General features: G+C 39.3%; 1 protein-coding gene across 1 annotated transcript in view; it reads right to left on the bottom strand.

The window, feature by feature from the left end:
* Positions 1-24,649, bottom strand: part of TMEFF2 (transmembrane protein with EGF like and two follistatin like domains 2) — a 262,531-nt gene that overhangs the window by 79,330 nt on the left and 158,552 nt on the right. The window contains exon 5 of the mRNA XM_083366571.1: positions 19,465-19,561. Within this exon, the coding sequence (XP_083222697.1) occupies positions 19,465-19,561 (97 nt within the window). The remainder of the gene's footprint in view (positions 1-19,464; positions 19,562-24,649) is intronic.

The following is a 24,649-nucleotide window of genomic DNA, read 5'->3' on the forward strand; positions in this document are numbered from 1 at the left end:
GACAACGATTTAAAAATAAATACGTCTGTAAGCCTAGCATTAAATCTAGACCATGTAGATATGTATTGCTCATTGGATACATTATTTCAAATTATTTCTTTCTGGTGAAGAACAAAGGAGGGATCTGACAAGTTCTGTGTTTTTAAACAGATAGACAATGCGCATTTTGTCTGGTGATCACATCTCTCTCTCTCTTTCCCAACCCTCTGTTTTGGTCTACCTTTCATCCCATTTTGCTAGTTAGTAAACTGTTTTGTTCTTTGCTGATGTTTCTTAAAGAAATATCAAGATGTATTTTTGCTAGCTGAAATGAATAGCATGTATGTTCAACGACAGCATGGCCTCTGTCTTTTAAATGCTGATGGATCTTCAGCCAACAAAAGATACGTGCATACTTTAAACCCAAGAATACACTAAGGCAGAAGCTTGTCCACCCCAAGGATAAACACTCCCCCCCATAGGTTTATGGCGTATGCAGTACAATGCACTGAGACACATGTAGAACTGTACATTGGGGAAACAAAACAACCACTTCATAAACGCATGGCACAACATAAGAGAACAAACCCATCAGGACAAGATTCCGCAGTCCATTTGCATTTAAAAGACCAAGGCCACTCTTTCGAAGACAGCAACGTCCACATTTTAGACAGAGATAACTGCTGGTTTGAAAGAGGGGTCAAAGAGGCCTTCTACCAACAGAGGGGGAGGGATACAACACCATCTCTCTCCGGTCTACAACACAGTCCTTTCAGCAGTTCCAAGAAGGCTCCACACCCATTTGCACCACTCAGGTGACCACTCAGGACACAGATAAACCTCCAGGTGGCCTCAATGACTCTCTAAAAGAATGCAAATGACCAGCTGTCTGCAAGGAATATAAATCCTTTCTCCAGTTGGACCTGAAGAAGCTTCTTGGATGAGAAGTAAAATGTCTTCAAAAAAAAATCCAAGAAAGTCTAGTCGCCTCTTGAAAAAGCAGCTGTGGGACAAAGTAAGTGAAACTACTCACTATCATTTTACAACTCACATCTCACGAAAAGCCAGACTTCTTCAAGTAGGTAACAGCTCATAGCATGTATCCATTTCTTAAAATCAAAAGGTTAAGTTTCTTTCCAGTTACATAAAATTGTCCTCTTTGCTGTTTTTCCAGGCTTGATGGAAACAAAGTTATTCATGAAAAAGCTTGTTTTATGTTTAACGTAGCAAGGACACTAAATAACTGACACTGTAGATCAGGCACGTCAAACTCACAATGTATTGCGACTTTTTCCCCACTGCTGGCAATGGGGTGGGCGCGGTTTTGGCGTGAAGCATCCGGCCCATGGGAAACAGGTTAATAGACAACTCAGACAGCAAGAAGAGTTCAGTAGGGTTCATAAACATACACTGTCACTATGAAGGACATTAGTAGAAAAATGCCACAGCCCAGTTATTAGCCTGTCTGAGTGAATGTGTGCTAAGGATCATACTGATGTGATTCTACTGATTCCATTTGGTCCCACAAGAGTGACAATTTGTTGACTTTTGTAAGATACTTCTTTGCCGTTTTCGTCCTTTAGAACAATTCTTTATTTTGTGGCTGAAGAACAGGCATATATTTACAACAGCCAGAACAGCTGAATAGTTCTGTTTCACATAACAAAAAGGAAATTTGGGTTGTGTTTGCTATTCAACCTGAGGCCCCTGAAATAACTGACCTCTCAACTAAAGTTATTTTTCAGATTCATAAATGACTGGTGGCAGGGGACTGTCCTAACCTCTTCAAGGCAACCTTTTTCAACTGGGGCTCTGTGACATCTTTTGATAGGGGAAAAAAATACACTCTGCATCGTTTTTGGAACTTTGAATGGTACAGAGTAATAGTGTTCAAAGTGCTGAGAATCTTAGCCTGCCACGACTCAGCTACCTACTGTAAATGCTGTAAAACTGTATGTTAGAAGTTAATTGCATTGTGAAGTTTGCATATGTTTTGGCTATTTTTATGCAGGACTTCCCTGAGACCTGAACATTATTTCAAATGTTCCTTCAGTGTAAAATGGCTGGAAAGGCTGCTGTAAGGAATGGCAAGCTGGACATGAAAAGAATAATACAGATCAATCTATACACACATCCATGTTCTTAAACATGAATGTGGGGGAAATTTGGTCTAACAGTCAAATGAAAACCAAACCCATAGTGCAGCAGGTTGTCTTCTGATTTCTTTGCACAGAGTATGCAGTATTTTGAAACAACGCTGTGGTTTCCATCTGTGCACAGTACTAAATCAAACATAGCAAAAAAGCAAAAACAGACAAATTGGCTTTCTGTAGTAATCTGAATCTGCAGGGGAAATCCTGCTTCTTTCCCTGGTGATCTGTTTAGTGAATATGCAGAGTTCAGATTTACAATGTCACAATCTTTCTTTTCTTGAACATGCTTCCATTAAACTCAGTGTGAACGCTATTTATTGCAAAACTGCTACTAGGAAAATAGAAAAGGTATAAATAAGAAACGGCTGGTGATCTCCTTTCCTCCGAAGGTACTGAAAGGCTCAAAAGCTCACTCAGTCCATGGCATCATAAACTGAAGCCATAAATGTCACTCCTTTCTCAACTGCACAGTTAAGCCAATTGGCATTTTATTGCAACTAAATAGGCCGTCCTCAAGCCATTAGTCATTTTACTGCTAAGGAATGACTCCTGCTCAATAGTAAACTGATTGGGTGGGTGGGAAGAGAAGGAGTTCATATTTATGTGCATATGTACCACACACACACACACACACACACACACACACACACAAACAGACAATAGCAGAAAAAAATGATCAGTTACCAAAAAGGAGTCTAATGCAAAGTCCATAGACTTGACCTTTATTGTTATAATGCCTTCAGAAGTGCTTTACCATGTTATCCATTATGAGTACTCCTTGAAGCATGCAAGGACAATTTCTTTTAAACATGGGGTTATGTATTGGGATATGGGCTTTGCAAGTTCAGGCTATGCCCTTCTCTTTTACATGTGAAACAAAACAGCCACACACAAAAAATCAAGAAGCTGCAAAGATTTTTTCCAATATTTAGACCTGATGGAATACACAAAGCAGCAGATATTGAAAAATAAATTACTGTAACATTTCATAAAATAGTTTAAAATGAAAAAAAAAGTCAAGAATACTGCTCTCTCATTAATAGCAATATTTTTCAAAAAGGGAAGAAAATATAAGTGATATTCAATAGACGTTCTTTTCTTTCTGGGCGAAAAGAGGATCTTTGCCAGAAATGTTTATACACTGAGAATGATTCAGGTATACTACACCATGCCTACATATTTGTCAGAATTTATCTACTATTTTGGATTTGCAGCAATCAGCAAATTCAAATCCATACAACACCTAGCAACAATGCCAAGTCTGTTGAAGTATTGACAATATCATTTTTAAAAATGGTTAGATACATGTATATTTCATCCCAAAAGAGAAGTCCCATAGACATCATTTCAATTCTCCAAAGAAAATCCCACTGTTTCCATTTGATTGCTGGGAACATTTACAATTCTTCCATTCTCTCTCACCAATGTAGCATTTCCTTCCTGTGCGTTGAAGGAGAGTTGGGGAACAGACAGTGGTGCCCTATCATTGTTACCTATGTTATTGTTCCAGGCTGGAGTTAATAATGATGGATGGGAATGAAATCTCCTATCGTAATGTATCATGCTTATCTGTTTCTGGTTTTGTTATGAAGTCAACAAAGCTCCTTTAGTATCTATATAAAACAAAGATCAGTTTCCATCCTGCAAAAAGGTGTGCCTTTAAGGTGGCTTAGATTAGCTGAGACTACAGTAATGAAGACTGATAGGTTTTTAAATACCATTCAATCTTCCTTTGGGAGAAGGCATCTTCAAATTGAGTTTGTTTTCTTCTTCTGTGTAAATGTGGCATTTCTACAACAATTTTTTTTTAAAAAAAAAACACATGGAAAAGCTGGCAAAAGTAGCAAATTGTTCAGACAAACCCTATGACTTCCTAAAATGGAAAAGTTTAAATAATCCACTTGGGTAGGCAATTTTTTATCCCTTCATTGCTGTATTAGGGTTCGATTCAGGGAGGAAGACTCTGCACATGTAGGCATGCCTCCAATATGCTTCTTCTCCTTCTCTCATTCACACAACACTGTTTCCCCACAAGCCACCAACTCAATGCTAATGAGAACAGGAAATCAATGAAGGGGTTCCATTCTTGTAGTCGATGCAACTCTAAAGGACCTTTGTTTTTTGGTCAGGATTGAATTATAAGTAACAGTTTGTGCTCTTATGGTATACAGAGTTACAATTCCATGTCCTCTTCTGTTGGGAAATCTTCCTTATTTGAGTCTTTGGCTGAAAGTCACCTTTGAGCAAAAAAAATCTTCTTTCTCCACCCTCCTCGTTCTCTGTTTTATCACTAGCTAGCGTGTCCTTTGTTAATACACAAATAACTCTGAGTGATTTGCCATTAACCTTTCCTATCCAGTGCATCCACATCAATAGATGCAATTTCAGATATGGGTTCAGTTACATTAGGTTTTTCTTATAGTACCTGTTTCTTTTCATCTTGGAAAGATCATTTAATTTCTTCTGTTTTGTTATCCAATTGCCTCGCATTAGTACACAGACATCTAAATTATTTATTTTTGGCTTTGTCCAATTTAGCAGGTAATTTATAATCATTAGGTACAAACAATATATCAGGTAGTTCACGTGTGCTCATGTGTGAGGTATTCAGAAAGATTCAAAAGCTTGTTCTAAAACGAAAATTAAATGCTTTTTAAAAGACTACATTTTAGAAGCCTTTATTCCTTTTTTTAAAAAAAAGCCAAAAAACAATTATATCACTATTAATGTACTTCCATTAAAAAGAAAAGAAATTAAGCATACAAAATTAGCAGATAATTTATTATCACCTGCATGCTTTTTTTAAAAAATCAAAATCTTCACAGTAGACTATAGAAAGGTACAAACAAGAATTTCCGTAGTGATCATTGTCACAGAATCCGACACCAATTTGAAGTGAGGCTTCAGTTTTGTGTAAAGTGAGAAGTTGTACATTTCATCTCAGAGACTGGATCAATAAGGTTAACTATAAATACCACACAATCATCACGCATACATGAACGCACATGCGCAAACACACATAAAACCAGAATGTGGTGACTAACTCCCACCCTCCTCTCTCTATGTGTAATAGGACTGGGCTTCTAATCCACATGAGTTCAGAGCGAATGCCTCTATGTTCTGAATGAAAATCCTTCAAAAGCTCTGGCCCTTATTTATTGCTCCAAAGAAGTTGAGCTAATCAATTAGCTTGCATTTACCTTATCACCGGTTAAATAACAGAATACAAAGAAAGAGATTCTTGAAGATATTCCCCCCCACCCCAAATACAACAGGGAAAAATTGAGGGGAAAGACAAGGAACCATTCCCTGAATTGTGCTCAGGATGGAAAGACCAAACTGATTGCAATAATTCAGGGACTATTTCTGGAATTGTGGACCCTTGAAGGAGATCAGGTAGCTCTTGTGAAATCCTAATGCATACTGATTCGAATCCTTGCACACTTATAGAGCTGGAGACAAACTATATCCCCCGTGCGGAATAATAATGCCAGACGTCCCAGACTGACTCTGAGGGTTGTACATCTGAACATACGAACCAAAGAGCCGAGCGGGAATGAGATGTGTTTGCAGCATTGTTAGGTACTGGATTTTGGCTTGCTAGAATTTTACTGCCAAATCAATTGATCTGGATCAAATTAAACTATTGCATCACATATTTCTAATATTAATTCTTCATGCATTTTTAGATGGCAAAACCATTTAGAACAGGGATGTCAAACTGCCGGCCCGCGGGACGGTTGCATCATACGGAGGCCGCGCCCAACCCCAGCAATGCAAAAAACAGTGGTGATACATCGTGGCACGTCACATGACATGGTGAGTTTGACACCCGTGGCTTAGAAAGTTAAGGTACATGCACAAATATATACTGAATTGTGTCTGGGACTGTATGACAGAACTTCCATCATGCATTTTTTCTGCCATTGTAGATATGGTCTTCTTCCCAACAATTAAGTTTCAGATTTCATCTCGAAAGTCCATGAAGACCCACATGTGATTGCTCTGGTTGCTGGTGATGCTTAAACTCATAAACACTTGCATTCTTTCTAGCGTCATACTTCAATTTGGAATTCAAGTGAAATGGCTTGCATTCTGATTCCGATCAAAAGAAGTCATTATCTCTTAGAATCTGGAATCCACATAAAGCACAAACCAGCCAACTAAATGACTGTTTAGATTTTGTTGTATTCCATATATTCAAGAAGATTGGGAAGAGAGTAAGGTTGACAAGTGTCCCAGCTATCCATTTTTTTTACTGTACTAAGGTAATATATTAGCCCGTAGATATATGCCAGTTGCAGAGCACCATGGAGTTTGTTGCATAGCTAAATTTTTCTGACCACAGTGCAAGTAGGTAATATAATGACTGCAACCACTGTTCAACATCCAATAGCTTGTACTTGTATAGTATAGGAGATCCTTCAAACTATCTTGTAATGCTATTATCCCAAATTATGGCACTACATCATCATGTTTAGATGCTCCAGCTCAGAGGTCCCCAACCCCCGGTCCACGGACCAGTACCAGGTTGTGGCATGCAACAGGATGCAAGGCAGTACACAAAACCATGCCCCCTCTGGTCCACGGAAAAACCTCTCTCCAAGTAACCGACCTCTGGTGCCCAAAAGGTTGGGGACCTCTGCTCTAGATAAGAAGAGCAGCTATATGACCTTTTACTGATCTAACTGCCATAGGAAAAAGGGAGCCTGGAAAAAAAATATATATCAGGTTTTTTTGTATCTTCCCATTGCTCAATTTTGGATATTTTTAACCATAATAAAGATATTGATTACTTGAGCAACATTGATTTTTAGGGGTAGTTGTTGCTGACAGCTATATGATTTGTACACATTTGTGGGCTCAGAAAATGGAGATTATTTGCATGAGAATTCAGCTTGAGTGTATTGATGTGAGGTTTTGTTTGCTGAATCGGCATACCACAAAATTTGCATATAACGTATACCTGCAATTAGAAAAGAAATATAAAGCTGAAATAAATCCTGTTGGTAACTTTCTTTGACAAACAATTTCCCTAGACAGCTTGGTCATGGTTGGGTTTTGTTCCATTTAGATGGAGACACCTGCATAGTCTTATATACATTTACTTATGAGTAACCTCACTGAATTCGCAAAACCTTCCTAGGTGAGTGAGTTATTCCTACAGGGTGAATGAACTAACCTTAGAGACTCAGCAGCTCCATACATAAGTATGGGCATGAAGTCACTTCCATGAAAATAAAATGAGCATCATTAGCAGTTATGCCTCTAGGAATTTATTCAATACTTTCTCTCGTCCACTTATTTTATGCCCCTACTGTATTTCCCATTACCATTCATTAATCTTTTTTTACTGGTTATTATAAAAGAGGAGTGAGCAATCTGAAGCCTTAGAACTGCATGTGGTCATCAGATTAATTTGAAATTTGCTGTGCAAAAAAATCAGTTCAGGGCTAAGTGTCCCTTTCCTCATCTTGCTACATGGGGGGGGGGGAGAATAGAAGGCATCGGGGGGGGGGAGTGAATTGGGCAATGCCAGTCACATTTGTTCTGTCTCTTCACATTGCTCCATTCTCCATTTGACTATATAAGCTTTCAATTTCAATATCTCAGAAGAAACAAGTGCTTCAGGTACACTGCTATCTTGCTATCAAACATCAATGGCTTCTATTACTGTTGGGAGATAAAACACTTACAAGAGCCCTGGTGGTTAGAGTGGAGTACTGCAGGCTACTTCTGCTGACTGCCAACTGCCAGCAGTTTGATTCTCACTGTCTCAAGGTTGACTCAGCCTTCCATCCTTCCAGGATAGGTAAAATGAGGACCCAGATTGTTGGGGGCAGTATGCTGATTCTGTTAACTGCTTAGTGAGGCCTTGTAAAGTACTATGAAGTGGTATAAACATCTTAAGCGCTATTGCTATTGTTACATATCTACTCAAATGAAACAGACAACATGAAGCTACCTATGGTAGTTTTCACATCCCCTCCACTATTTAATCATGTTTTGTCACCTCCTGACTTCTGTATCAAACTCAATATGAAACTGCCTTGGGAAACCACACAGAATGATACAGAATGCAGCAGCCTACATACAAAGAGGAGTGCCTCCGTATCATTTGTACTGTGGGATTTGGCTTGGTTACAGCTTTTCTTGAGTTGCAGTGTAATGCTATAAAGTCCAACATGGCTTGAAACCTGGATATCTATAACATCACCTGCTCTAAATATAATACGTTCATCTAATGATGAGGTGTGATGGGAGAGATGCTGAATCAGATGCTAAATATAATAACTTAGATCACTCCTTAATGTTTTACAAAGGTCCACTTGATAACTTCTTGGAGAAGCATGTTCCATCAACACTCTAGATCAGACTTCTATGAATTTGGGTACTTCCAATATATGGTAATACGTTCCCAGAATTCCCAGTGCTGGTTAATGATTACAGGGGAAAAAAATCACATAATTATTTTCCACTGTATGCTTTTTCTACAGCTCCCTCCAGATTGCAAACAGAAAGCAGGGTGATGTAATAAATAGTATGTACTGGTCCTTTAGGCAAAGAAGAACGAAGCTGAAGCCACCAGCCTGAGGATGACGGATGAGATTTCGCCGAAACGTTGCCCTGATACCTCCAATTCTACGTGGGGAAAAACCCGAATGACCAAAGATACACACACACACACACACACACACACACACACACACACACACACACATACACATACATACATGTACATGTACATATACATACATACATACATACTGTTCTGAACCAGCCCTTCTGGCCTTGTAGTAAGGCAAACCCCTTATCAGAAAGAAGAGACTGGAGAGCGTCCAAGGCTAAAAGGCATCTGCCAAGATTTAATTACGCAGTTAACAAAAACACTAGAGCTTGTCTTCTCAAGCGGAAAAGTTGCTTTCAGCAACCAGCCCCTCCCCAAACACTCCTTTTATAGAGAGCTCAGGGCGTGGTCTCCCTGTGCCTCCTCCCGAGGAGTCCCATAGCCTTTCTTTGTTTGTTCCTGCTCGACTGCCTCCTGCGTCGGGCGTCCTTGAACAGGGCCAGCTGTGGGTCATCATCCTCCGCACTCTCGGGCTCACGCAGCTGAGAAGAGGTCCCCGGCTGAGGACTCTGCAAAGCCTCCAAACCATCATCAGCCGGTTCGTCTCCCTCCTCCCCCTCATCTGAGTCCTCCGATACGTCGGAGCCGGCTGTCAGACCCACAGGCTGGCCCTGAGTCACAACACATACATACATACATACATACATACATACATACATACATATATATATATATATATATATATATATATATATATGTATATATATATATATATATATATATCTTTTTAATATATTTGCTTTCATTGGCACTCTTTGCAAAATCATCCTAGTTTTCTGATGCTTCACTCAAACCATTTTTTAAATGGTTGCCTGGAGGCGGTTCGGGTCTGCATGGGGAGGAACAGACTTCAACTCAACCCCGACAAGACTGAGTGGCTTTGCATACCTTCATCCCGGGTTTATTCGGACATTCCACCTCTGGCTATGGGGGGTGAACTATTACCCCCCGTAGATAGGGCTCGCAACTTGGGAGTCCTCCTAGATTCACGGCTCACCTTGGAAGACCATATAGGAGCTGTGACTAGGGGGGCCTTCGCCCAGGTTCGCCTGGTGCGCCAGTTGCGGCCCTATCTTAGCCGGGATGATTTGTGCACGGTCACTCATGCGCTCGTGTCCTCTCGTCTGGACTACTGCAACGCTCTCTACATGGGGCTGCCCTTGAGGACCACCCGGAAGCTCCAACTGGTACAGAATGCAGCCGCGAGAGTTGTGTTGGGAGTCTCCCGATACTCCCACGTTACACCTCTGCTCCGTGAGCTGCATTGGTTGCCAGTTGTCTTCCGGGTGAGATTCAAGGTACTGGTAACGGTGTTCAAAGCCCTCCATGGCATGGGGCCGGAGTACCTTAGGGAACATCTGCTGCCGGCATTAAGCTCCCTGCGCCCTGTGCGTTCCCACAGAGAGGGCCTCCTCAGGGTGCCACCGATCAGAGAATGTCGATTGGTGGCCCCCAGGGGGAGATCCTTCTCTGTGGGCGCTCCGGAGCTGTGGAATCAGCTACTGGTAGAGCTCCGGATGGCGCCCGATCTTCGCTCCTTTCGTCGCGATCTCAAGACGTTTCTGTTTGTACAAGCCGGCCTAGCCTGATGGGGATTGGTGGGGTTGTTTTATTTTTGGTGTCTTAATTTTATCTTGGGGTTTTTAGAATTGTATTCCAATTGTTTTAACTTGGGCAATCATTTAATCTCTTTTTAATGTTTGTATTTAGTATTTTATTCTGCCCTTTGAACCGCCCTGAGTCCTCAGGGAGAAGGGCGGTATATAAATATTATTAAATTAAATTAAATTAAATTAAAAAAATATAAGTTCATATGTTATCAATAATTAGACATACTACGTTTTGAAGTGGGTTGCGAGTTTTTGATAATCCTGTAAAATAGATGTGTGTCCATCTAAGCCAACATATTCATCCATTATCTTACGACTTCCTTTAAAGGAAAACAATGTACAGTATTTATGTTATTTAATTATTACTATAATTATAGCCTTTTATTATAAAATAAAAAGAGCCTTTTATTATAAAATAGAATTAATCAGAAAGATTATTGACTTGCAGGGCAATCCTGTAGGCTTTCGGATGTGACTTTCTGAAGGAGACATGTAGTGACATGCACTGAAATGAACGGCCTTGCCTTCAGAAGTTGTGGGTGCTCCATCACTGGAGGCTTTTAAGGAGAGACTGAACAGCCACTTGTCTGGAATGGTGTAGGGTCTCCTGCATGAGCAGGGGGCTGGACTAGATCTCTTCCAACTCTTCATTCTGTTATTCTGACATTAAGCAATTTTGCAAGATGAAAGGACACTCTCTTTGATATACTGTAGTTCTATTTATACCCATTGTAGGAGCTCTGAGATGATTTTAAAAATACATATTTTTAGGTTCGGAAGAGTGGGGAGGGCTACCTCTGGAACATTTTTCTTTGCTCAGAACATTAGTGCTTCTTTTTCCTTTTGATTTTCTTCAGCGGGTGTTACAATGAATCACGCCCTGTCATTCCAAGTCAATTGTTTTCTTAGCTCAGAAATCAGCCCCAAAGCCAGTAACAGTGAATGTCTGATTTACCAGTAGATTGCAGTCTAGCGCTTAATAAATGGGCACAACCACTGGCCTGCTTTCAAATATTCATGAAGCCTATACAGGTTGAAAATGCATTAAATGTGGGAATAATGCCAATAATACGATCCTCTTACAGACAAGAAGCTTTCACAGATTAAAACAAGTGAGACGTTAAAGACTTTAAATGGAAGGACCCTTCATTTTCAAGAAAGTGAAGGATGTTCACTAATGGATGCCAAGCTATGTGTAATAGATACACATTTCCCAAAACAAAATGTGCTAACAAGAAGGGCCAGAAATGGAAGGACATGGGCTTCCATATAGCCTGGGTCTAATGCACAACATCTTGGAGGAGGATGTGGGGATGACTGATGAGTTATGATATTTCAGGCTTGCCCATTAGTGAATGGATCATTCAGATCATTCCACCCATACTGCCATCATAATTTTTTTCTCTTCACTCGTACATGTACTTAATTATAATGGTATGGGGGGGGATGATCTTGAGAGATGGGAGGAAGGGATGTGCCTAGGGAACAATTGTGTTACAGGGCAACTGCAGGACACAGCCTGCATAGCGTGCAGCTGCACAACAGGCACAGAAAGAAACACAGAAACCCTAAGTTATCAGGCTGTAAAAAAGAGACAAGAGGGGTATTTGTACTTTCAGACTTGCATTCAGTAGAATTAGCTCATCTGGTTATATTTCCTCTCTGGTGTAGGTGGGAAGGCGGAGATCAATCTCCTATCTGGTCCAAAGACCTTTCTTCTGAATGTACGCTTTTGTGATTTGTATCAAATTGAAATTATGAAGACTATTTACAACAGTGGAAGAGAAAATAACTGTGTGGGTAACATGGCCTCTCTTGGCCTCCTAAACCATCTCCAACCTTTGGTGAAGCACAGGATGCTATCCCAATACTTGTAATGAAGTTACAATTCAAGTGCTCATGGCCTCGTAAGGTTCTTTGGGATGATTGCCAAGGCACAGAGGGAAAATATATATACATTTTCTTGGCAAGTGTTTTCTTTACTAATTGGTATTGGAATTGCAGGCAACAGCCTACCACATCCAAGCTGCCAATGCTGGAAATTGAGCCTGGGGTCTTCTATATTCATTGCATAGGACTCACCTAAAGTTGCTTACAGCTTGATGAATGAAAGTTTGCTTTGTAATCATTCCATTAGTATTTCTCTTAAGATCTAAGGCTAGAAAACAAACAATCTATATAGAGTTATTCTTAGGGAGCTGATTGATTAGTTGATTTATTTATTTATTTTATTTATTTATTAGTTGAATTTATATACCGCCCTATTCCCGAAGGACTCAGGGCGGTTCATAGGGCAGTTAAAACAGTACAAAAAGAGAATAAAATGGAATTAAATTAGTACAAGCCCACAATTCATAATAACAATAAAATTAAAAATTTAAAATTAATTTAATATAATTTAATATGATTTAATTAAAAACTTTAAAATTTAAAATCCCTCAGTCCAGGCCAGACAATTCAAACAACCAGGTTTTTAAGTCCCGGCGAAACGAGTGAAGGTCGGGGGAAGTCCGAAGCTCCATCGGCAGTTCGTTCCAAAGGGCGGGTGCACTCACAGAGAACACCCTACCCCTGGGAATCACCCGCCGGCAATCTCTAACGGTGGAACCCTAAGGAGGCCCTCCCTGTGGGCGCTCATAGGACGATGGGAAGCTGATGCTGGTAGCAGGTGCTCCCTAAGGTAATAAGACTGATTCTTATTCCTAAGAAGTCCAAACTAAGTATTCCTAACATAGTTGTGTTGAAATAGGACTAGGTAGACTTGGTTTTAACTCCATCTTTAGCCCAAGAAGTTCACTGAGTAATTTGGGGCCAATCCTTCTTCTTCAAGCTGGTCTACCTTACAGGATTTTTGTTGTGGAGAAAGAATAGAGGAGGAAGCTATGAAGTTCCTCCTCCTGGAGGAATTGCTGGATTTAAATCTAGCAAATAAAAAAAGCTACACATATACACATACCTATTGCACTATTTTTTGAGAGAACTGATATTGTGCAAAGATGAAATAAGAAACTGTAAGCTAAGGAAAGGCATGAGATAATGAATTATTTCTACCGCTTCATCAACATTGCTTCCTACATTGCCTTTTGTTTTTTTTTTTGAAATAATGACATCTCTTTTTGTCCTGATCTTATCAATCTCATTCAACCATGACTTCCTCTGTCTTTTCCTTTCTTTTGACCCATTCACTTTTTCTTCATGTACTCGTTTGGCTATTCAGCCCTCATTCATTCTCTCTATACAACCAAACTCCCTCACAATATATTTCTTTCATAGTAGTCACTCATTTTGTATTCAACCCACACACCACACACTTCTTCCCACTGCATTCAACTTACTTTTATGTTTCTCCTGGGATAACCAGCACTCACTTCCATATAACAAAGTGCGCAAAAGCACACTCTGATACACAGCCATTTTTCCTTTTTTTTAAACAAACATTTTTTACAACTTCCCATGTTCCGTACATTTGTATCAGTCTCACCTCTGAAAATTTCCCCACCGATTTTCCCATGCTTTGTAAACATTCTACCAAAGTAGAGAAATTAATCCACTTGGTCTAGGGTTGGGGTTTTTTTTTGGGTCATTTACGTAATTTGAAATTGTTCACTCTATTTTCGATGTTAAACACAAGTACCTTAGCCTTTGGTAAATTCATTTTCAGATCTGTACTTCTCATTGCATCATAAAATATAATTTGATAGAACTCATTCTGGGTTTCAACCAACAACATGACATAATCTGCACATAAAACTATATTCAAGCAGCAGTCCTTTAACGTCATCACATGATTCCTTCTATATTTAATCATAAATATAGTAAATTACTAAGAGGACATTACACATTCTTATCTCACTCCTTGTTCATTCCTGAGCCATTCAGTAAACATTCTATTTATTTTCACATCTGCTCCATTTCCATCATATATCATTCTTATCATATTCAGCAACAAAACTCCAATTCCAGGTTTGGGCAAAAATCAGGTAATTCAACCCAATTCCATTTATCACAGAAAATTTTTCAATAAAGGAAGGCATGTACAGTACACTTTCTCATATTCAAACATTTCTCAATGATATACAGAAGAGCAAAGATTTGGTCTTCTCATCCTCTGCATTGGCACTTTCCAAATTTTGCTTATTTTTACTCAGTGTTCTGCATAATAACTTAATTGTGTAAATAATGTAAATTGACCTAAGGAAGCAAAAAAACTAATTTTACTATAGTTTTGGTGTTCCGACTGTTGGCTATAGAACCTTCATACACATATTAAACAAGTCACATAGACATTCTGTAAACAAATTTCATTCATAGTTTAACTGTTATTTGGTTAGACCCGTGTTTCCCAACCTTGGCAGCTTTAAGATGAGTGAGCTTCAACTCCCAGAATTCCCCAGCTAGCAAAACTACCACCCATCTTAAAGCTGCCATGACTGAGAAATATTGGGTTAGATCAGGGGTGTCAAACTGCCAGGCCGCGGGCTGGTTTCATCATACTGAAGCCGCACCCACCCCACGCCAGCAATGCAAAAAGAGTTGTGATATGTCACAACACGTCATGTCATGTGGCAAGTTTGGCACCTGTGGGTTAGATTATCCATAGCTGCAGCCTCCCCATTTTGCAACATTCTCAAAGTGGCTATGACTTCCTTTTCCTAACTGTTTTTTCTTGGAATGTAACATTTATAGCAGTCATTTTGATTCTATTCTTCAACATAACTCTTATTGTTCTCATCAGAAACTTTAAAACACTTTTTTCAGCATTCCCTCGCTACAGTTTCATACCAAACAATTCTATTTATTTTATTTTTAACTCTATTCACTTTGCTGCAGGCTTCTTCACACATTTCCAAAACATTTTTTAAAACTCCATCAAATTCATTCTGTACTATGTTTGCCTCTTCTAATCTTTTCCAATTTTATTTCAATATTAAAAAGAAACAACTTTCGTACCTTCCATTAACATACTTTCACATACTTGTGTGGCAATCTTTTTTTTTCATTCTGTTCGAAGCAGTTTTTACAAATTTTTGTCTTATGTCCAGTCTCTCAATTCTGTTCAGCCATTAATCTGTCTTGTAATATGGCTATGTAAAGAAATTGTGATTTTATCTCATCAAGTTCTTCTTTTATTCTAATTTCTTTTGCTTGTTTCCTTTTTTCCATATCTATTTTGTCCCAAGATTCACTCTTGGATGTGTGTGTGTGTGTGTGTGTAAACGTTACACATTTAGAACCTCTCACCTCCCTTGTAAACTTTACTAATTCTCTAAATATTCTTTCATCAAAGATCAAATCAACCAAGCTTTGAAATATGCAGTAGTTCCTCTGCCATGATTTATGATTAAATAATTTATTGTACGCTTATACCACATATTTAAAACAGACTTTTGGAAACAATACCAATCACTATTCTTTTTCATTTGTGGGTTTCTAAACGATCCAGTTGCTTTTCCTATACTCCCTTGTCATCTATTCAAAAGTCAGCAGAATAAATTTTCATTCAAAACTCATTTTGGGTTGAAAGTGGGATCGATAGTTCACTTGTACACACACAATTATCTATATGACAGCAATTAATACTTTCTGGCATACATTTTAACCTTTTGATTCATCATTCATAATTAAATCTACATATTCTTATCCCGGCATGTATTTATCAATTCTACTCCATAAGATCAGGAAACCTTCCTTTGGAACTATTGCATCCTAATCTTCCTCTTAATTTTACAAATGACATATCTACTTTTCTTCCTTTAATTAATTCATACTGTATGCTATTTATTAGTGGTTACAGTAGAAGAGCCAAAGAAATAAAGAATAGTAGTCAAGGCATTATAACTGACGCTCTACCCCTTTGTATATATGTACAATATCAATACATGTACAGAAGGGAGAAGTTTTCAGTTGCACTGCTACAACAACCATCTTGAATCCATTAATTCTGTTTATATTCCAAGTCACAATTTTCCTCATATCATACGCATTAGATGATGATGGCCCCATAGAAGTTAACCTCTGCTGCCCATAATGGCTTTGGTCAATCATATTTTTTCACATAATTCTTTTGAGTAAGAGTGAAAAAAGCGAAGATTGGGTAACCAAGCCTTAGTTATAACCATGCCATATGCAGTATAACCTGCTAACAGTAAAAAAATAAATAAAAATAGCTAATTTTGGTCACATTTTAATCAGTATACCACAAGTACAATCAAAGTCCAATTTTGCCCCAATCATGCTTATGTTATCTTATGCAAGGTAGGATTTATGCAAGGTAGAGATTATTATCTACATCTCACTAACTCACCATCAGAATATAACCTATAGTTCCTAGTTGGTGAGATGCAGGCAAAGGGATGCTAGCTTACAGGATAGACTCTAGATTAGAGACCCTACCTTGAATGCACAGGATACAACCCATACACTGCATAAAAGATTGAGTGAATGAATGGAAGAAAATATTTCAATTTAATATGATAGAGCTCCTTAGACATATATTGATATTCATGTGAATCTCAAACATATTTAGTTGTGAGGTCTTTTGGCAATATTGTTATGCCATATGTGGCTCAAGATCTATCCATATAATAGGTTATCAAGCTTCAACATGGACCCTTTTTTAAAGAGTTATGACACGGGAATATATAGAATGACAATAATTCAGATTTTCAGATAAATCCATTAAAGCTGCTAGTTTGCAAAAGATTTATAGTCTACCTCTGGCCATAGATAACAATGTCTTTGCAATCTGAGCACCTCTGAACCTTCTACTTCAAGAGTAATATTATCACTGTTAATAAAAGATGTTTCACTGTTCATGCCATAATGCATACGAGCTGGATGGAAGTCCCCAAAATACTTAACAGACTTTTAAAAAAGAAAAGAAACCACTTACGCCCTACAAACCCAGGAAAAAAAAATGCAAAATCTAGCCCCATCTACAGTGCAGCCCTGGCCTGTCTATATTGCTGCCTCCACCACTGAGTTCTCCCTTTGCTCCCTTAATATTTAGTATTAAATATCTCCCAATTTAAGAGATTATATGAAGGGAAGGATGTCTTGTGGAACTCCAAGCTGTGAAATATATTTAAAGCACAGCTGACATATAGATTTGATTAGGGGTATTTTTTTCCTTTTTCCAAAGGCGGTGCTAGGCTGGCCTGAGAATCAGTGACTAGCCACAATCAGAATTTTTTTTAAGTTGAACATGTTCTTTAGTGGGGAAACTAGGACATTTTATTGCACATTGAATATCAGTTTTGTTATATTTAATTTAATTCAATTTAATAGATTTAATTCTCATCTGTCCTCTCACTGTTTCTGAGTATCTGATGTTTTCATTGTTTTATATAACTTAAGTAAATATTTCCTTTACTTAAATATTTTTTTTTCATTTTGGAATATCCTGGAGATATACTGAATCAAAAATGGTACATTTCTTTAACAGAGTTTTAATTAGTCTTGGCAGAAGAGTAATTAATAACAGTGAGTTTGACTGGCAGAGGCTATGAATGTAAGGTAGAAAAAGGACCTAAAAACCTGGCTCTTTGAGCTATCTGGTCTGGACTGAGGGGTTTAATGTTTTTAAATTGTGATTTAATTTTTGTGGCTAGACTTAATTTAATTTATTTTAATTTATTTTAATTTTATATTGGATTGTTTTTAAATTTTGCCTTGTAAACCGCCCTGAGTCCTTTGGGAATAGGGCGGTATATAAACCGAATAAATAAATAAATAAATGCCTGAACATAAGACTTGCATTACCTATGACTCATTTGAGGCTGGATAATTCTACTGCTTCTGCTGCCTGTCCAATGACTGAGAAAAAAAAGTACTGTCATCAAGCATCAGGCAGGTCACAAAACACCTTTTTTATTTGTGTGCCTCCCCAATGGAAAGAAACCCAAAGAATGAGTGCAATATGATTTGATAAAGAGATTTGATAGAGTTGAGAACCAGGCATTGTTGAAAAACAACCTGAGGGCTCCCTAACATAGAAATGTTGTACAACACGGTGGCAAAGCATATGCTTGACATACAGAAGATCACAGGTGGAATTCCCTGTACACCCAAGTAAGGATGAACCTCAATGGTTTCCTTGGACAGTCCATATAGAAATGATTAACTGACAGTGGTATCCACAGGGGATGATAGTAACAACAGCATGCATGTTGTCACTTAAAACTCACGGAGAAAATAAATCTATGTGGTTGCTAGGGGTCAAAAAAATCATTGGCAAAATAATCAATGAATGATATAATTAACATTCCAATTCTAACTATGTGTGAGTGTGTGTACAGATTGTATTTCTCATTATGGAAGAGGCTAGTATCAAATCCTAGTGCTTTTTCCCCTCATTAATATTATTTTTGAGATAAATTTCTACAGCAGCATTTCTTCCATTTTTAAATATTCTCTGTCTACCTCTCTCTTTCTATCTATCTATCTATCTATCTATCTATCTATCTATCTATCTATCTATCCATCTATCCATCCATCTATCTTAATTTCTCTGAAATTATATTTTTGTTTCAAATGGTATAGGAGAGGTCCCCAACCCCCGGTCCGTGGACCAGGATGCCAGCAACATGCCAGCAATCGATCCGCGCAAACAAGCAAAGCCCCATCCGCGAGATGCAGCAGCACACAAAACCACACACCCTCCGGTCTGCGGAAAAACCTCTCTCCACAGAACTGGTCCCTGGTGTCTAAAAGATTGGGGACCTCTGTGGTATAGGGTTTCCTGCCTGAGCAGGGGTTGGACTAGAAGACCTCCAAGGTCTCTTTTAACACTGCTATTCTATTCTATTCTATTCTGTTCTGTCCTGTCCTGCTCTACTCTGCTCTATTCTCTCCTCTCTTTAAATTTAGAATATGCCCAACTTCAAGCAACGTTGAGTGGCTAGTCATCTTAGAAAGTATACACACACAGAAAAGAATGCATACTTATAAGTCCAATATCTCATTGGTCTTAATACAGCAGAAAAACACATTTCGTTCCCCTAAATTGTCTTTTGGGGGTGATCTGCTAGGAAAGTCACATTCAAAGAAATCATATTTTTCCAAATCAAAAAAATATGTAAGAATGTTTCTGTACCAAACATCCTCTGCATCTTCATCGCACTCTGCCCCAAACTGACAAATGTCACAGGTGGATGTTTCCTTTTGAACGGTTTCTCCCGAACCTTCACTGCCTGTGAGAGAAAGACAGAAGTCAAGAAAAAATGTTCATGCCTTTCAAAGGGCACAACATCATCATTAATATCCACCTTTGGGGATACAGAAAGTTTTGCAAACACAAATGACAACAGCCATGTCCATGTCCAACTGCAACCTCTGACTGTGGAATGGCGTAGGTTGGGCAGAGATCCAGATTTGAAAGACAAAATACATTTGGAATTAATGTTGGTTTTCCTGCGGAACCTATAAACAAGTGTAGGAAAAGACGGATAGGTGCTGATAGATGCCATGCAAGGTGTGAATCACAGTTTGACCTTTAGATTCAGATCTCTGCCTAATCTACTTATATCTCTAGATACTGGTGTTTAATGTAGTGTTTGGGTTACACTAATTCAGGCACCTCTGTATGCAGCTGGGAGTTCTGGCATTCAAAAGTTACCAATGTAGAGGAGATAACCTTGAAGAACAGAACGTCAGGTTAGCGATGAAAAGAAGACGGAGAAGAGGAATGAGAAGGAACTCAGAATACTCTTGCCTGGATTCTCTTTCAAGATTGGTTGTTACACCCTGCAACAAAAGAGTTTCAGTAAACCCCTGGAGTCTGTTTCCTGATCTGGCACATCTCAGAGGGCTGACCCAACCCATAGAGAAATGCTACATGTAGAAGCAGAGGAGACTGAACATTTGGTGGATGATGATGGAATCCCCTGGTGCCCATTCAGCACATTCCATCAAGATACTGGTAGCTTTGTGTTTTATACTTATTGGAAGCTAATCTGGATCTCTTACTGATGCAAAAGGATGGGGATGCTGGTGAGCCACTTGGAGGCATTTGGACTAGACCAGGGGTCAGCAACCTGAAACAGTGAAACAGCCACTCGGAACCGGTTCCCTCACAAAAGGAAAAACTGGGAGCCGCAAAAAATGTGTGCGCGTGCACGTACATGCGCAGAACAAGGTTTGACTGAAGAGTGGAGCCAAGGTGAGATATGCACCTACCCTGCATATTTGAATTGATTGGTTGAAATTTTTAGTCTCACTTTTTTTGGGGAGTACACATAGCAGAGGACTGGGAGCCGCAGGAGACGGCTGAAAGAGCCGCATGCGGCTCCAGAGCCATGGGTTGCAGACCTGTGGACTAGACCAGTACAGAGATATCAATGTTACATAAAAATAAAATAAAGCACACAACATGGTGCTGCCTGTGGGTTTTCCCTGGCTCATAGACACACTCCTACTTATATCTCTAGAGGCTGGTTTTTAATGTAGTATCAATCCTGAGTCTTAAGGTGATGCTCGCTCTTTTTCTCTTTGCTGGCTATTTTTTTTCCTCTTTCAGCAATTTTAGATAAAAGAAAAGAGAAGAAATGGCTCTTAAGTCAGATGCTGCATTTGTTTGTAAAATTAGGGGCAAAACCCATGGGACGTTTGCAAGAAGTTCATGTATTATTTAGGATAAATTTATATTGTATTGTTTAAATTTTGAGGTAGACTTCATTTTAGTTTGCTCACAAATGCTGCCCAGAACTGGCCAGATGGAGATGGTTTATACATGATGACATGTAAAACAAACAAACAAGCAAAGAGGTCCTTTGAGTTTTAGCTAAACTGTGACATTATTTATCAGCAGGGTAACAGTTCCCATAGAGTTGAACCAGATCCCTAAAGAAGGGCCATCGACAGTGCTAATATCTGGAGACACCTCCTATCGTGTATTTGATGCTCTCGCTTCTCATTTTTAATATTTAATTTTTTTCAAGTTCTTAATGTTTAAAATATTTTTAAAATATACTTAATCTTAAAATATTTTTTAAAAATATTTTCATTGCCTGCCCACACCTTTGCTTCCAAAAATGTATCTGGAACTCAGTGTTTTTTTTTCTGATTAACCTGTACATTTGATCTGGCTCAACTTTAATGACCAGTCTGCCTTCTCTGAAATGGGCATGTTGTGTACTGTGAGAACAAGGATGTGATTTGGCGTTTTGGTCTCAAATCTCATTCTACCTACTACTCTGTCTCCTGGCAATGATTTTGTTTTTGAACCTAAATCATTTGTCCTTCTACACTGAATTTTCGGTTCAAGAGAGGTTTTTGTAGCTTGGAGCCCAATAGCCCCCTCTGGCTTCTTGGAAAAGCCACTTTTCTTTTCGCCTCACCAATTTAACTGAGAAACAGACACAGCCACCACGGGAGCCATTTTGTCAAAGCAGCCACAACTTTGCCTCCAAAGTCCAAATGTGCCATCAGCCTCCCAAAACTGGGTGATTCTTGGAACACAACCAAATACTGTTGAGCAGGGCTTTTTTTCTCATAAAACGCTCAGAACGGAGTTCCGGCACCTTTTTTGGATGGAACCTTGTAGGGTAGGCAAGGCGGGTTGTATGACATGTGTGGGTTCCGGCACCTTTTTCTTTTACAAAAAAAGCACTGCTGTTGAGCTTCAATTGCTAATTGTTGCTATGAGCCCAGTAGGGACTGTAGCCAGACTGCAAAATAATTTTGGAACCTTTCTTTGCATTGCTTCTCTCTCTTTTATCAAAAGAAATATCTGTATCCACATATGAATTTCAGCTATACAAAAAGAAAAGACACTGTTCTCTTTATGATGATATTATTAGATCAGAAGCATTTTGTTATTTATTCGGTTTCATCTTTAAAATTGTGAAAGCAGAAATGGATTATAATCCCCTGCACCTGGTTCATATTCATAATTACCAAACTTGACCGTGATGTACAAACAATGTGTTGTGATTCAGGGTCAGCCTGTGGGTTTGGCAGTTGGGTCGGACGACGACTCAGAGGAGGAGGGGGGTGTTGAAGATCTTGCTGATGATAGCCCTCAGGCAGGCCCCTCCCACTTGGTCACCATGGAGACCCAGCTGTGTGAGCCTGACAGTGTGGATGAAGATGACCCACAGCTGGCCCTGTTCAAGGACGCCCGACGCAGGAGGCAGTCAAGTAGGAGCAAACAGAGGAAGGCTGTGGGGCTTCTTGGAAGGAGGCAAAGAGAGGCCACGCCCTGAACTCTTTATAAAGGGAATGTTTGGGGAGGGCTGGTTTGCTGAAAGCAACCGCTCAGATAGTGTTTCAAAGCTCCTGTATCTTGGTACTTGTCTTGTTTGTTTTTGTAATAAATTTGGCAGACGTATTCCAGCCTCTTGCCGTTTATAAAGGGGTTGCCTTTTCTGCAAGGCCGGTAGCAGGCTGGTACAGAACACAATGTAACAGTAAAACAATTCCAATCAACATCCTTAAAAGAGGGCACAAAAAAGACAATTACTTGGTGATTTTGCGGCATTAAAAGCCATTCCCCCTTTGATCTGGAAGAGGAATCCCTTGTGTTTAGGGAAAACTCAGATCCATATTTAGAGGTCAGCTCTAGTTCTGAGGCTTCTAGTCGAAAACATTATGGCACAAGCATGCTGGCATCTTTTGCTACACAACAGGATTAAGATGCTGGTCTGTCAATGTGATGCCGGTTATGGCTTGACCTGGGCTGTGAATCTGTTTGCCTACACTTGATTTACTGTACACTGCCTTTCTCTGTAGTCATCATGTTGTTTTAAAATGTTAGTTAGGACTTTGTTTCCTAAGCAAAATCCATTGTTTCTGAAATCATATAGCCAACTGAGGCGATTTATATCATCTGTGTCAATTATATTATTTGAGCAATTATGCAAATGACAATTTTACTCCATTAATGCCCATTTACATAATTTGTGTCATTATGCAATCTGCAAATGGCAAAAATTGACACACAAATAAGCTAAAAACTTCAATTATACATTTATGCAAATGACATAAATTATTTGGGATTTAACAGGTATCCATATTTAACAAAATATCACTTTTCCCAAACAATAGGTTACATCATAGTTTTATTGCGTTATTTAAAGGATCATTTTATAGTGCTCTTCGTTTTGTTCAAAGTTCTGCAGTAGTGTCTAATCCATTACATGAATATTATGATCATCAGAACCATCACATGAAATATGTCCAAACAAAAGAGGACAATTGAGGTGACATTATAAGCCAGGTCCTTTTCTGTACTAGCATCCCGATTATGAAATACTTATCCAGAGAATGAGAGACCTGCCCATTAAGTGGGCAAAAACTTTCTTTTATTCCGTTTTGAGTTTGCTTTGATTCCTTTGCCTGTAAAGTCCTCACTGCAACATTGCTCCAGTTGATTATTTGGGGCATATATGTTACACAGACACAAATGTAAATACATACAAGTTGAGGGTTCTTGTTATTCAGGGAAGCAATGAAAATGCTTCTACAAATAACAACAATACAATTTGCTGACAAAACATTGGCCAAACCATGAATTCTTGAAAAATATGTATAGGTACTGTGTACAAGTTAATATGCCTGAGCAAAGAGAAATGTTTTAGTCTTGGCAAGAATATTTGCAGAGGCAGATTCTAAAGCAGGGCTTTTCAACCAGTGGTACGGATACCACCTGTGGTACATTGACACCTGGCAGGTGGTACACGACCATCCTAGAAAAGTGGTAATGGGGGAGGGGAATGGCAGCACCACACAAGCCTGAGTGAGAGATGGTTGGAGCTGCAAGGCTGTCAGGGCTCAGCGGAAGCGCCAGGATCAGCACTTTTTTGGGTCTGTCAGGGCTCAGTGGAAGTGCCAGGATCAGCGCCAGGCTCCAGCTGGAACTCGGTGCTGATCTTGGCGCTTCTGCTCAGCCCAGAAGAAGCGCCGATCAGCTGGAATGTTGCAGCATCTCCAGGGTCTTATGATTTACATTCAGATGCTTGGCAACTGATTCATATTTATGACGGTCACAGTGTCCCAAGGTCATGTGAAGCGACCAAAACCTGCTGCAACCACCCAGCAGAGGGGGGAGGGGAATAAAAAAACCAAACACCCCTCCCCCGCTGCCAATCCTCAACAGAAATGTTCACAACAATGAAAACCTTGGACAGGAGGAAGAGCACCGCTGGACGGGCAGGCAGGTGTCTTGCTCAGCTGTGGCTTGGGGGGCACTTTTTTCAGTGCCATTGTAACTTTGAACAGTCACTAAGTGAACTGTTGTAAGTTGAGGACTACCTGTACTTCATCATTTTTTCCCATTTTTT

Source organism: Vipera ursinii (assembly GCF_947247035.1).
Source record: "Vipera ursinii genome assembly, chromosome: 1".
Classification (NCBI taxonomy): Eukaryota; Metazoa; Chordata; class Lepidosauria; order Squamata; family Viperidae; genus Vipera; species Vipera ursinii.